Genomic DNA, 14,398 nt, shown 5'->3' on the forward strand with positions numbered 1-14,398 from the left:
AGAGGGTGGTTTGCTTGGTTGCCATTTTCACTCCATTTGCCCTTGTACGCCAAAATAGGAGGCTGAGAGCAGTGGGATTGGTACCCAGTCTCTGGCATAAAATATGTCAAGGCTCAAACCACACCCTGCAGGCACATCCTCTACCCTTTTGTCTTTAACTGCTCCATCCGTAAGATGGGTATAGACACTGCCAGCATCTGGGTTAGGCTTACAAAGGTGTAAATGCTGTAAAGCACTGTATAAAGCTGTATTTAATAGTGGATGTGCATCCATGGCTGGGTGGGTGGATAGATGGATGGAATGATGGATGCATAAAGATGATTGCACACATTTGATATCCTGCTCAGGGGGTCCATTCAGATCTGGTTCTTGTGAGTTTGCTGTGCGTGTGCTGCTTTCCGAGGAAGTCACCATGTGTGCCTAGAGGGTTAAGAAAAGCCCCTTTCCTTCCCTGCCATGCCACTGGCTAGAGATCCCCAACCTTTTGTCTCCAGCTGTAGCAGCAGTAGCATGTGAGCCCTACCTTCTCAAACCGCCCTGAGTAAGTCTGCCCATGTTCATGTGGGCACACTCTGCATCGATCCTAAGTGAAGGAGTCCAGAACCTTACCTGTACTTTGGTACTTCCGTGGCACACCCTTCCTTTCTGGGCCTCATTTACACAATCATTAAACAGGATGATGTTACAAAAACTCCAGGATCGTTTCCTGAGCCCTTCCTGTGTCCTAGGCTCTGTGCTCAGTGTTGTGGATGGAAGGAAAAATCACTCCGTGTCTGCCCTTCCAGTCCTCAGGCTCTGCACAGCTCCCAGTGCTTCTCCCAACCACAGTGTTCTGCGACTCTGCCATATTAACAGTTTGCACACATTTGGTCTAGATAGTATCTTTGGTTGTAGAGTAAATATGATTATCTTTGTAGTGAAGTTCGAGAACATCTGGTTCCCATTTCCACTTAGTCAGGGAAGGTTTTATGGAGGAAGCAGCATTTCAGGGGGTCTTTAAACAAGGGGAAGGTTTTGTCCCAGGGCCCCGAAGCTCCAACAATTGGCTGTGTTTTCAGGCATCTATTTGGGAGATGTCTAAACCACCGTTGTGAAAATAGGAACATTTGGCCACAAAGGGGGTTGGGGTGGGCAGCTGTGTGCCAAAGCTCATCGTGAGCATTGGCCAGTGTCCAAAGTCTCGTGATAATTCTCATTATTCCTGAACATTCTTGAAATAAGCGGGTTGCTCCCTAGTCAACAAAGCTGTTTCCAAGACAACTTTCAGATACGGTACCCAGTAATGTCTTGACCCTGGTTTGCTTTGTATATGTGTCCCTGGTCAAGGAAACACTGTCTGCAGTTGTTCACTCATAAACCGTATTCCCTGCTTTATTAGCACAGCCATGAGAAAAGGAGCAACATAAAAATCGTCCCAAACAGTTTTCATTCGCAGAAAACTATTGTTAGGTTCTCATAAATATGTTGCAGCATTACATGGCGTTGTCATTCATACAGTAGTCTTCAGGTTGTTACAGTTAAGTACAAAGATGCTGTTCCAGATCAGAGAGGGAAATCTATTTTATTTTCATATTTAAACAACTGCAACAGAGAAGCTTCTAAAGAATTCATAATCTCCAAATCTTGGATGCACTTTAAAAAGTGTCTTGGTCAAAAGAGAATATATTTCTGTATTATTCGCATAGCTTGAGTGGCCACACTTGTCCTAAGACGATCAGTTGCAAAGCAAGAGGCAGTGTGGCTGTAAAGGTTGGCATTTTCCCCCTATCTCCCACTATGACTTGGTTAGAGTCTTATGTTACTCAGGATTTAGACATCCTGCAGACATGTTGAAAAACGTGAGTGCAGAATGGAAATCTAAACAATGCTTAGCGTTCTTAATTTGCCCAGATTTTAAAAATAGTTCATTAGGAGCAGGGGCATGAAAGACAATTCATATTCATGTTCATATTCAATTCATGTTCCCTAAATTTCTCTCTACACAGACCAAACTACTGATAATTTAAGTATCATCTTTTACTCAGGATATTTAAGCTTTATTTTGATAACATTTCAGTGTCAAAGTGCAACCATTGTTTGCTGAAAGGGCTATTTAGATCTGCTTGCAAAAGATGTTTTAATGGAATTTTATGAGGAGGATGATTTTAATTAACTTTTATTTTGTAGGCATTCTTCATTGCAAGCTGATGCTATTAAGTGGTTTGATTTGTTAAATGTTCTCTGGGGTTGAGATTTTATCAGGACTTTTTGTTATTAAGAATCTGGTTCATAGAGAAAGACAACGCAAAGGGCCGTCTATGTACCAACCACCCAGATCTAACAATATAAATATTGTATCATACATGCTTGAGTGTGTGTGTCAGGGGAGGTCGGTGAGGTTTTTTTGTGAGGCAAACACTGCATATTATAGCGATGGAGTTGAGTTAGAATGATTCTGCAAGATGGCATCTCTCTATGGGTGGCCCTCCCAACATCCTCTTAGTCTCAGGTCCCAGGACCTGTTCCCTCTCCTTTCCATACCTGGTACAGACTTGCTTTTTTCTGCTCTGTGATTCCTTGGAAGATGCCCTGCCTTCTGCCAGCACCTTCACAAACAGTCCTGTCTTTATCCTGAAATCGCTTATCTTGGGGGGTGGTCTTTTTTTTTTTTTTTGCTTTTACTGGGATGTGCTACCTAGAAGTTTGCATTCTTACCTGTTTTTGTGGATTCTGATTTTACAGTCTAGGCACAACAGATGGTATTCAGCATTGTTTTGTGTCTAAGCCTTTGTGTTACTAGTTTCATATCCAGTGTGTCCTTCTGTACTTGGCTTCCCCTTCTGTGGAGTGCTTGAAATGGATCCTCATTAAGCACAGGGCTATTAGATCTAAATAGCTTCAGTCACTGAAGCTCTGAGAGTGATACATACAGACTTTAAGTTCTATAGGTAAAACTAAAATGCTCAGAATCTGCAGAATTACTCTTGATGTTCGTTAAAGATAAATATGCATGTCACAGACAAGGTATCTCACCGCATTCGTGGAAAGTATGTCCTTCCATTCTAATTCTTCCTGCAAACTTCATGAGGCGACCCTCAACATCCTTATGGATCACTTAGTTCTATCACTGCTGGTTCTGTCCCTGAAACACAGAAGCTGTCCTTGCTTTCAGGACGAGCTCCTAGATGATAGGAGAGATGATGGAGTTTTAAGATATGCCTGTGGGACATAGAGCTCTTAATTCAAACTGGCCACTGTGAGAGCAGCCAGCAGTTCCTACCACCGTCACTCGGGAACACAGGAAATCTAGAGGCTGGAAGAGTGAATCTGACAGAGTTGGGTACTGAGAACAGGAGTCAGGTGCATCATGTCTCTGCCTGGCTCCCCTTTTCAAGCATGAGCTGCAACAGGAATCGCTTGCTACGTGGTGGGGGCCGTCCACCCGCGTCCTGTGTCCATGCAAGAAAACATCCTCTCTGTGCAGTCCCATTGCTTTCTGGTAGGACTCTTCTCTCCCCGCCTGTCCCTGTCTTTAATGAAGGGTAAGGAGTGTTGTGATGACAGAAGGGGGTAAACGGAAGGACATTGAAAGGGGTAGGTGCAAAGGATTTCTATGACATGGGACTGGAGGTGGGGGATGGTCCAGGGACCTGTACTCAACCTACGGAGGGTCCCTAAAGCCCCCTACCCCCCCGATTCTGCACGCATACCCTTTCCAGCTCTCCACCTCCCTTTCTTCCAGCTGCCCTTACAGACAGAGCTGCCTGGGGATGTTATTCTAAGGCCTCTCTGCCATCCTGCTTTGCTCCAGCTGTGAGCCAGCAAGGAGAGGACCACCCTGGGCTCCGCTACCCTCCTGTGTGCTGCCCAGAGAGTGGCTCTCAGGAATCCCCAGCTTATTGGTACCTTAAGCTTACCGACACAGGAGAGGATGTAATTGAGAATGCAGATGTGAAACGATCTGGCCTTTCCAGGTGCTTCCCCACCCCCCAGTCACAGGCTCAGAGCCTTCACACCTCAGAGAAGCAGTAGGTCTCCTTTCAAAACGTCTCGCCTTGCACCTAAAAAGCTACACAGCCTTGCTTTTGTATGTCTTACTCCTATTTCTTTCCTGCCAAGGCACGGGTCACTGAAAGAGCCAATCACTGATACAGCCCATGTTTGTTTCAGCTGTGTAGATAACCAAGTGAAGTTGGCTGTCATCTAGATACATTTTTACTGATGAGCCCTGGAATACTTATTTTTTTTTGTCTGCCCAGGATCTTGTACCTGCAATTCACCATCCCTGCCACTAGATGGTAGCAGGGTCTTCTTGTGGAGCAAATGTTGGGCTTCACTACCAAGAGTCAAAAGCGTAGGAGAAATACAGCTGTGTACACACATATTTTGCACCCATATGTCAAATATTTATAACTCACATTGTTATCATGGCACAATAAAATATTAGCATAGTCAACGTGTTTATCAATTTTAACAAAAGAAGAGCACAGAAACCCAAGAGGAGCAAAATAGAAGAGGCATTTGAGAAAAGTTAGGGAGTTGGTCTTTGTCCCTGGCTCAGAGCCAGGCCTGTTCCCGAGCTGAATTTGCCATTTGTGCACAGCCTTGCCTTTGAGCCCGTGCCTCGGGCTCCGCATACTTGGCAGGAGGCTCTGTTGAAAACCACCTGGCATCTCTTGAGTGGGCTGCCAAGCACGCTGCCCTTAACTTGCTTGAATGTGTTCCTGGGGCCAGGGCCAGCTCGCCTCTTTTTTCTAGCCTTGGCACTTGCCCTCAGGGCTTCCAGCTGCAGGAGAAATGGAGCATCCTGCCACCAGCCCCGGTGAACTCCCGTGACTGCAGACACGCAGTTGGAAAACAAACTGGATGCGCTTCCAAAGTGAAGGTTCCTGGGGCAGTAGTGCAGCCTGATTCCAGCCCCAGCCGCCTTCCCTGGGGAGTGCTTGCTGTTCCGTCCTGGTACAGCCAAAAGCAGCCTCTGATTCTACAACTGCTCACCCAGGATCTTTCTGGAAAACAGCCAGATCTGTAATCATTATGCAGGATTTACATAAAATCTTCATGGCGATGGTTTCTGATAGCACTATTTTTCTTTTAAAAAAAAATGGTTTTCCCCAAATGCTATTACCATTCATTCTTTGGGTGCTTTGTGGGGGCACACCTGAATTGCTCCCCTAGTGGGAAAAAAACACACCAACACTTCTCTTGCAAAGGTTAGGACCCATTTTCCCTTTGGCCTTTGTGGCCTCAGAAACCACTCCTCTGTACAGGTGTCCATGGCTCTCACTGCCACCACCTTAATGTCCCCAGAGCTGTGCAGGGCCAGGGGAACCGAGACAGACTTCTGCACCAGGGTCCTGCTGTTTGTAAGATTCACAGATGTGAGCCAAGATCATCATAACAAAAAGAGAAAATACATTGACTCAGGTGACACAGGGAATAAAGCCTGGGTGTGGTGGACCCCGGGGATGAAGGGGCACACACACCCTGCTTTGTAGCTTGGCTGCATGTTTTTAGTCCAAGCGCCTCTCTGGGGAACAGACACGGTTGTCAGGTTTACATTCTTACAACCAACATACACACAAGAGAGTCTTAGCCATTAGCAACAGACAGGGAAAAGAAAAATTAGAATAGCCTAGCCAGAAGCTTGGTTCTAGTGATTGAGCCACTCAGTGAGTTCTGGGCAGTGGGCAGGCAGGTGTGTGTGTGTGTGTGTGTGTATGTGTGTGTGTGTGTGTGTGAGAGAGAGAGAGAGAGAGACAGAGAGAGAGAGAGAGAGAGAGATGCTCTGTTGGGCTGAGTCTGGGTTGCATGTGGGGCCACACACTTAGCAATGGAGAGGCAGAGTTTCAGGATTTAAAAAGAAGCCTACCCCTGCAGTGTCCCATTTATAAATCTCGTTAAGCATAAAGCCAACAAAATGAAACTTGTGCGGTTGTTAAACCGGCGTCGAGGAAGTCCTGTGGATCTCCTGTGAAACCCGGACAAGAAGCACGCAACACCAGAAATCATAGTCGCCACAAAGCTACCCCCGATGGCAGCACTCGCCCTGCTCGGGAAATGAGAGCTAGCTCCTCTGTCCCCTCTTCGTTCTCTTTTCTGTCCCTGTCAGTGGACTTAGGGTTCCTTGGGGATAAGACCCAGCTCTTGTTCCTGGTTGTCTGCCCAGCACATGGCACCTGTCACCTGGCATGATGCCCAAGCAGCGTTTATCAGGGGGATCCAGGAATAGTAAAGACAGGGCTGGCAGCAGGATGGAGCACAAACCTGCTGCTGCGTGGCTGTCTGTGGCCATGCCCTCGGGCTTGCTGCATTGCCAACGGTGCCATTGGGTGGGAAACGGATGAAGTGCTAGGAGTCAGAACTGGTCGGGCTGCCTGGACCTCGCACATGAGTCAGAATACATATTCATAGGAGCCCGCATGCCTGATTAACTAGGGAAGCGGACAGGAAGCAGTCAGTCTGTTGAGCAAGTTTGTGTTTTACAAACCAGATGTTCAGTATTATTATTCATCATTTCCTTTGATACCAGAACAGCCCCCATTATGTAGCATAGGAAATGAGGGGTATGGAATAATATACACGTCTTATACGACAGAGCACCACAACCCAGTGTGTCGGAGGCCTGTTCAAAGCCCCGGCGGGGGTCATTGAATGGCAGTTCAATTTAAGATTCCCACTTGGGCTGGAGTTAATGGGATTTTGCCCAGATGGACCACAGTGACCCCCTCCGCTTTGCCCTGCTCATGCCTTTCGGAGAACGCGTGTTGATTCTACGTCTGCATTTTTCTTGGAAGCCATATGTGTGAATCACAAGTGTAGCTCTCACTTCAGCAGCAGCTACAGGTTGTGGGGGGCCACACCAAAGTGGGGACCCCCTCGTGTGTGGGAGGGCAGGGTTTCTTGCTGTGGCCAACGGCATACCTTCTGCTTGGTGGTCTGGGACGCGGCCCGTTGCCCCCGACCGCTGTTTCCTATGGCAGGCGTACAGAATGTCTTTCAGCAGTGCCTACGGCGCTCATGAACTTCCAAACGGGTGTTCTTTCATCATGCAAGGTTTCAGAGTCCAGACCTGTGGGAGACTGGGAGTGAGGGAGTCGCTAGGTGCACGGAGGGTCTTAATGCTGTGCGTGTGATATTTCTGGGTTTCTGCCAGTCCCTGCGGCCGTACTGGTAGCCTGCTCTCTGCAGGATGTCTACAGGTCTGGGTGAGCACCAAGCCAGTTCAAACGCAGGCCAATACTACCCCTAGGAGAGGGGTCTATTAAATCATACCCCCCCCATGTGAGTTATGGCCAGAATGAACTCGCTGCATTTCCTTTATTTACCTGGGGCTGGTTACAAATGAGTGATTTCAGTACAAATGCTATGTTATGATTTTTTTTTTAAGTAATGATGCAGTAATTACATTTGGAATTAGCCCCTGAGTGAAGTTGATACTATATTCTGGCTTAATATTTGGAAGTTAGTTTCTCAGCATTTTGTATTTGTGCCAGGATAATTACTAGTGATTTATAACTGATTTTTTGCTGGTTGCAGGAGAAAAAGCTTCATTTCTCATTATTGTCAATGGTGTATTTTGATTTCATCCGTGATACAGGTTGGCATTGCTTGAAATTCTGATTTAAGCCGCACAGTGGAAGCTGTCCAGGGTTGGGGATCTGCTCCTATTAGTTTTCTTTGCAGCGTTAAGGATGCATCAAGGAAACAGAATATGCAAAGACACCTAGGAGACCTGTTTACCAAGAGTTGATTTTGACCTTGAGAATAACCTTGCCTGCCTCTCGCAGTGGCCATGATAAACTTCAAGTATTTTTGGCCAGACAGTGCAACCATGTTTCTTGAAACTGTTGTATACTGTCCATGTGGCTCTGAGCAACAGTAAGTTGCTGTAAGCATCATCTCATAGTTGGTGTTCTTTGGTTATTAATAAAGTGAGTTTGTCTGTTTATTCTAACACCCAAACTAAGCTGTACCTTATACTAAATCATGCAATCACTATGTGTGTTAGTCAGGGTTCCTCAGAGAGAGAGAGAATTGGAAACTCCACAAAAAGTTGATATTGAAGTCCTGAGTTTGAAGGCAGAATTTGCTCTGCCTTTGCTTGGGGGATGCTGTCTTCTCTTGCAGTTTCCAGTTGAGTGGCTGAGACTCATCTACATTATAGAGGGTGATCTGATTTGCATGAAGTCTACTGAATTCATACCAAGCAATATTAGACCGACAGTTGAGCAAATGGGGACATTGGACTCATGAAGTTAAGCAGTGATACCGTCAGTTCCTGGTCCTTGAGGGCCTTAATGAGCTCTGTCTCATCCCAGGTGCCATGAAGGAATCTAGGTCCATCTTGATATAGATGGAAAACTAGCAAAAGCAGCACCTCCCTTCCCCAGGCTGTACTGGGAGCTTTCCCCAACACTTGTCAGCTTTACCTATCATGGTTACTGATGGGCGCGAAGGGGGAAAGGATTGTCCTATAACAAAACTTCTTAATTTTAAAATGCGTGTTAGTTATTAAAATAAGGAGGTCTGGCACAGGTCCCAGGATTACACATTTCCCATAAACACCCATGTGCTTGTAGGTGCTGTTGTGCCATATACCCACATTGCAAGCAACAGTGTACTGCAGCGCCAAGAACCAGTCGGAAGAACCAATTGAAGGACATACATAGTTTCATGATTTTGACTTGAGAACCCACCGTTCTGTGTGGTTTTAAACATCTAAGTTTTAGAACGTGCTTTCTATTATGCCTCTTTGTAAGAAGACCGAGTGAACAGCCCTGACTGTTCTGTGGATCTAATGCTCAGGGGAAACATCCAAACATCTGAGAACTCTAGCTCGAAGGTGATGGATTCTGGCTCACCAGTTGCCTCCCTTGGGTCTCGAACGGGCAGTGAGTACCTCTCCCATGAGATCTTCCAGGCCAATTTAAATGCCTCTCAGCCATGGCACTAGCTTTGATCTTACTGTGGACTCTGTTACCTGTAACTGTGTGATATTGAAGTCAGGGAGAGGACATTAGCATGCTACGGGCAGCACCTAAGAGCCAGAAGCCCTGCTGGGCAGTTTCATATTATATCTTTAGGCAGCAACGCTGGGAAATAGTTGCTGTTCGCACGAGGACATAGGGTTGCCACTAATGATATAAAGAAGGATTCACAGCCCAGAGCATTAGACCCAGAATTGTTTTGAGCCAAAGCTCAAAATCTTTCAGAAGTTCCTGCCTGCCTCCCCAAACTGTATGCAAACTGAATGTAAGTGCAGGTCTTTGTGTGTGCACGTGTGTGTGTGTGCAGTTCAGGTTACTGAATTGTCGCATGTGCCATAGTTGTGGGGTTGCTCTTCTGAAAGAAATGATGTGTATCCAAGTCGTGATTTTCCAGGTCATATCATCAAGCTGCTTTTGCATTTTGTTTTTGTTCTGTTGGTTTTCCACATGGGACTAACATCCAGTTATCTGTAGAGGTGAAGGAAGTGGGGAACAGAGGCTTCCTAATGGCACATGTTGAACATCAAGAACAACCTGGGGTGGTAAAACAGACCATGAGCATCAAGACAAGGTGTTCTAGGACCCCAACTCACTGAAAGCCTGGAACCGGCCAGTTAGAGCGGCTGACAGCGACTGACTTCGTTCCCCACCTGGGGACTGGTGGTCTCTGATCGACAGGTCAAGGTGTGGAGACTTTGCAGCCCATCTTCCATGAAAGGCTTGCGTGGACAGTGGGCACTGAATCCCTTTAGACAGCTCTGTCTAGGGAAAGATGTGATGGACATGAGGGCCAGCTGCCAGCACTGCCATTTCCAAACCTCCACTCCTGACTGGTTCTTCTCTCTCCATCCAGCTTGCTGATGATCAGGGCCTTGTCCTGATGACCACCGTGGCCATGCCCGTGTTCAGTAAGCAGAATGAGACTGTGAGTATCATGGCTGTGCTTCCTGCTTCAGGCCAGGGGGACCGCTGTCTGGCACGGCCTCTTCTTCACACACCAGTGGCCTTTCTCCCCTTGAGGAGAGGGTAGATGCTGCTGGTATCACCAAATCAAAGATGAGAAGAAAGGATGCAGGCAGGCATCATGTTACAGCTGCTGCACCTGCCAAGACTGAAGTGTCACGTAGCCATAGGAGGGAGCAGCCAGGGGGACCGTGAGGCCTGCGAGAGGCCCTCTCTTTCTTTTTCACTTCTGAGCTTTGAAACTGTTTCCCAGGGCTGGCATAACAAAGGCCATACAATCCAGGCGGCTTAGAAAAGAGAAATGTATGTCCTTACTGCACTGGATTCTGGAAGGCTAGAATCTCTATGTTGGCAGGCCCACATTTCCCCCAAAGGTTCTGGAAGGGGTCTGTCCTCATCTCTTCCAGCTCCTGAGGGGTCCCAGGCACTCTTTTGTTTGCTGCCAACATCTTATTAATCTCTGCCTGTATGTCCCCTGACCTGTCCAGTAGTTCTCTATCTTTCTCTCCCAAAAGAGACCCATCACTGGGTTTATGGCTCACCCTAAATCTAGGATGGCTTCCTTCCCTAGATTCCTAACAATTCCTAACTATGACATCTATAAAGACACCCTTCCCAAATAGCATTACAATCCAAGGTTCTGAGTAGATGGGACTTTGTGCCGACACTATTTATCCCACAGGGAAAGGAGAGACAGCAGGAATCCTATTTCTTCTTTCCAGCAACCTTCCTGATGTTGTAAAGTATCAGGAAATCCCGAAGACCACACACCTTGGGAACTGGGGCCCTAGGAGCCAATTCCATCACCTTGGCCCTTGGTTCCAAGTCACTGCTAACAACATCAGGATTATTACATCTTTGGCCTTTTCATCTCTTTCTCCTGGGAACTAGATGGCAGTGTACATTGAGAAAGTAGTTACCATGCTGTCCCTCCCCTAAACATCTTTCCTGAGAGAAACTGGTGAATGGTGAAACCCCTTCATTGTTGAAACTCTCCTGCCTCTACACAAGGAGTTTTAATTTGCAGGGAGAAAGAAAAGGGTGGGTTATTGGAACATCATGGCCTGATGTGTCAGTTGTTCCTATTTAACAAGAGAAGAGAAGCCATCATTCCTGTTTAGTAATGCTGAAGGACAGAAGGGAGTCCCTGCTGGAGACCTGAATGACTCCCCTATCACCTCGGTGAAGGCACCTGACACGCACGTAGGGCAAGAGGCTGTTGATGAGGTTCTTTTTTTCCTTTGCCGAGTTAACCACCATCATTATGGTTCACTGTTTTTGACAGAGATCAAAGGGCATCCTCCTGGGTGTGGTTGGCACGGATGTCCCCGTGAAGGAGCTGCTGAAGACCATCCCCAAATACAAGGTAATGAATGAATAAGGTTCATGTGAACTGGAGCCTGTCTTCCCCAGTCAGGCATTAGCTTCCATGTCCACGTGGCTTGCCATGTCGTTGTCTTTGTACCAGCAGCAGTTTCTGAAAGGATGTTTCTGTTTGTTTGCTTGTTTTGTAGATTAATTCACTTGCTTTTTTTCTTGATTCTTGGATTCCTTAACCTCCGTTTAAGGAGGTGATTGTTTTATTTTTCTGAAGCACCAAGGGAAAAGACATCTGTTGACCTTTGTAAAAGATGGCATGAAGAATCCTTGGCTCCCACGTGCAAAACTTTCTTCTCTTCCTTTTTGGGGATTCTTAGAAAACCCAATTTAAATGCTAGCAGGGGGAAGTCCCCTTGAGACCCAACCCAGGGTCTCTACCTGCCTGGGAGGCCTTTGCATGTGTGTGTGACCCATGTGAGAGTGTGGGGAAGCTCAGTGTATAGCCTCTGCTCTAAGATACGTTGGCGCCCTAGGCACAGAGTGCTGCTGGATGTCCAGGGAGGGAGGCCATGCATGTTTCCTGGCTTCCCAGCACCATCCAGCACCATGTAGCCTGACTGTTTCTGACTCTGTTTCCTGCCTATTTCTGGGTGAATGATGGTTGCCTCCGCCTCCATTTGCAGGGAAGCCAGGACCCTTGTCCTGGGCACCACCTCCCCTGACTTGTGGGGCTTGATTTTCTATAGTTGTATAGCCTTCCTGGGTTCTATAGTTGTAACCCCTTCCTGGGGTTCAGGTAGAGGAAGGTGGTGGTAAAAGCTGGCCCCTGGAGGTTCTCAGCTCTGTGCCTGATGAGTGTAGACAAGTCCCAAGACTTCCTTTGTGTTAAACGGTGACAACCAGCATCGTCACCAAGAGTTATATGACAGGAGTTAAGTTCCCAGAGGCACAATAGGATACTGAGTTGATCCAGACCTATATCATCAAGTGTGGTAGCTGCCCAGAGAGTGCAGGTTAAGGAGGAGTGAGCAAAGGCTTCGGGAACTCTCAAGGCAGCAGGCTTCTGTTGATGCTGCTAGATCTAGGTGTCTAGAACGGCTTGCTCAGTGTCCAAGAAACAGCTTCCCCTCTCCCCCTGCCACCGTAAAGAAAATATTTCCAAACCCTCCATGAGCTTCTTATCTCGTGAGCTGATGCTTGATATGTACACAATAAATCAGAGAAGAATGGACGTAACATGGGTGGGAGTTGGGTGCAGTGGTTTGGTTACCATGCCCCCCCCATCCCCTACAGAGTGACTGGTTTGCATCCTGACCCTGCTTCTGCTCCCAGCTTCTTGCTAATGTGTGTTCTGGGAAGGCAGCAGTTTAGATGTGCCCTGTAAATCAGATTCTCGGGTTTCTCACCGAGGTAGTGTGTTCAGTTCTTCACAGCCGTATCTCACTTAAGAGCATGTAGAGTCTACTGTTTTTGGAAGAACACTTTTGAAAGTGCATCAAAAAGTTGAAGGAAAAGGAAATTAAAAGGAACTTATTTCAGCACAAGCATTTCTGAAATCATGCACAGCTGTTTCACAGCTTGCACCTCCATGAACTTTTTGAAATCCCTGGCATTTCCACCATTTCCCATATAAAGAGACTGAGGCACAGAAAGCTTCACTCTCTTGCCAAGTTTCACAACTTGCAAACAGGATTCTCATGATTTTGAACGTCTGCAACTCCAGGCCGTGAGGAACAACAAGGCCAATGACATTACTGTGATAACAGTAATACTTAAAATCAAATCACAGTCACAATTTAAATGGGTCAAACATTTATGGGGCTTCTTGCTGTGTGTTGGTATAAACCCACTTGGCTAGCATTCAGTCCTGTTAAAAATCTCACAATAGTCCCATTAAGCAGAGAGGTAGGGATGGTGGTCTTCAGCCCCAGTTTTAGTTAAGGATACCTGAAATAATTTTCTCAAGCCACCCAAGTCATAAAAGATGAATGAAGCAAAGCATAACAAGAAAACAGAGGAAGATGAGACAACAAGAATTCCAACAGCAGGTGCTTGTTTCTGATGCTTTTGCAGGGGCTGGGCTGGGAACTTGAGCTACAGTTAGGACTTACATCAATCCGGGAGGTCCCTCTCAGCAGCCCTGCATGAGCCTTGGCCAAAGTGTGCCAGTCCACGAGGGAGAGCTGTGGCCGAATGGACTGCTCACCCTGCGGAGAAGCGCTCCAGGGAGCAAAGTTCAAGTCCCACCTTGCCCTCCTCATTAACACCTTGGAAAGATGAGTCAGGGCTTTGCTCTTGGGCTTTGTCCAGAAGATAGAATTCTTTCTTTCTCCTTCAGTTTCATAGATTTTTCCCACAAGCACTCAGACTTCCTGTAATTTTTATTAAGAATTCCAGACACCCCAGCAATAATTTCCAGACACCATGGCCTCTGCTAACATAACGAGCCATGTTATAATTAGGTTCTCTTCATTAGCCCAGAGGCTCTCCCCTTGAAAGGAAGTGCCTCCTCTGCCCAGGCTGTTGGCCCACATGGGCTCCCGGCCTCCAGGGGAGCTAGCTTCAGGCCCAGGGCCCTTTGGCAGGCCTGCCTGCTACAAGGGCTGTGTCCAATCTGTTCTCTATTACTCCACAAGACTGCACATTGGGGTGGACAGGAAGACTGGCTCTGTTACGGATGAAACAAAAGTTAGGGATTTCATCAGTAGACTGATTTGTGGCCAGAAAGCAAATGTTGGCCATTGTCCTGTGAGATTCATCCGCACAATGTGTGTCTGAGATTTGCCCGGAGTTTCTGGTCTTCCATCTCCATGAGGTTCTATCCCTGTGTCACCAGCAAAATGTTTGGATGATATTGTAGCAGAATGTTCTCCTGGGATGTATTTGAGCCAGGAGATTTCTGAATTTTAGGAAGGTTTTCTTAGGAACAGGCTTGGGAAGGTCTGGCTCTGTGTTTTTTTGGAGCAAACCAGGTTCACTCTCCCTCCCCCCACCCCCTTTTTTTTTTGCCATGCCTTTAATGTAGATTTGGAATTTTTAAGATGAGCTAGGCAGTAGTTGAGTTAAATGAGAAACCTGCATGCACACAGTCCTTAACTGGGCACCTGTCACCTGCAGACACAGTGCTGGGGACTACAGATGTGAGA

The 14,398-nt window shown here is 46.9% G+C and overlaps 1 protein-coding gene across 1 annotated transcript in view; it reads left to right on the forward strand.

The window, feature by feature from the left end:
* The window catches only part of CACNA2D3 (calcium voltage-gated channel auxiliary subunit alpha2delta 3), a 696,258-nt gene that overhangs the window by 502,839 nt on the left and 179,021 nt on the right, over positions 1–14,398 (forward strand). Inside the window, exons 15-16 of the mRNA XM_040994648.1 lie at positions 9,823–9,894; positions 11,218–11,298. Of these exons, the coding sequence (XP_040850582.1) occupies positions 9,823–9,894; positions 11,218–11,298 (153 nt within the window). The remainder of the gene's footprint in view (positions 1–9,822; positions 9,895–11,217; positions 11,299–14,398) is intronic.

Source organism: Ochotona curzoniae, unplaced genomic scaffold, assembly GCF_017591425.1.
Source record: "Ochotona curzoniae isolate NIBS_2020 unplaced genomic scaffold, NIBS_Ocur_1.0 contig_908, whole genome shotgun sequence".
Lineage (NCBI taxonomy): Eukaryota > Metazoa > Chordata > Mammalia > Lagomorpha > Ochotonidae > Ochotona > Ochotona curzoniae.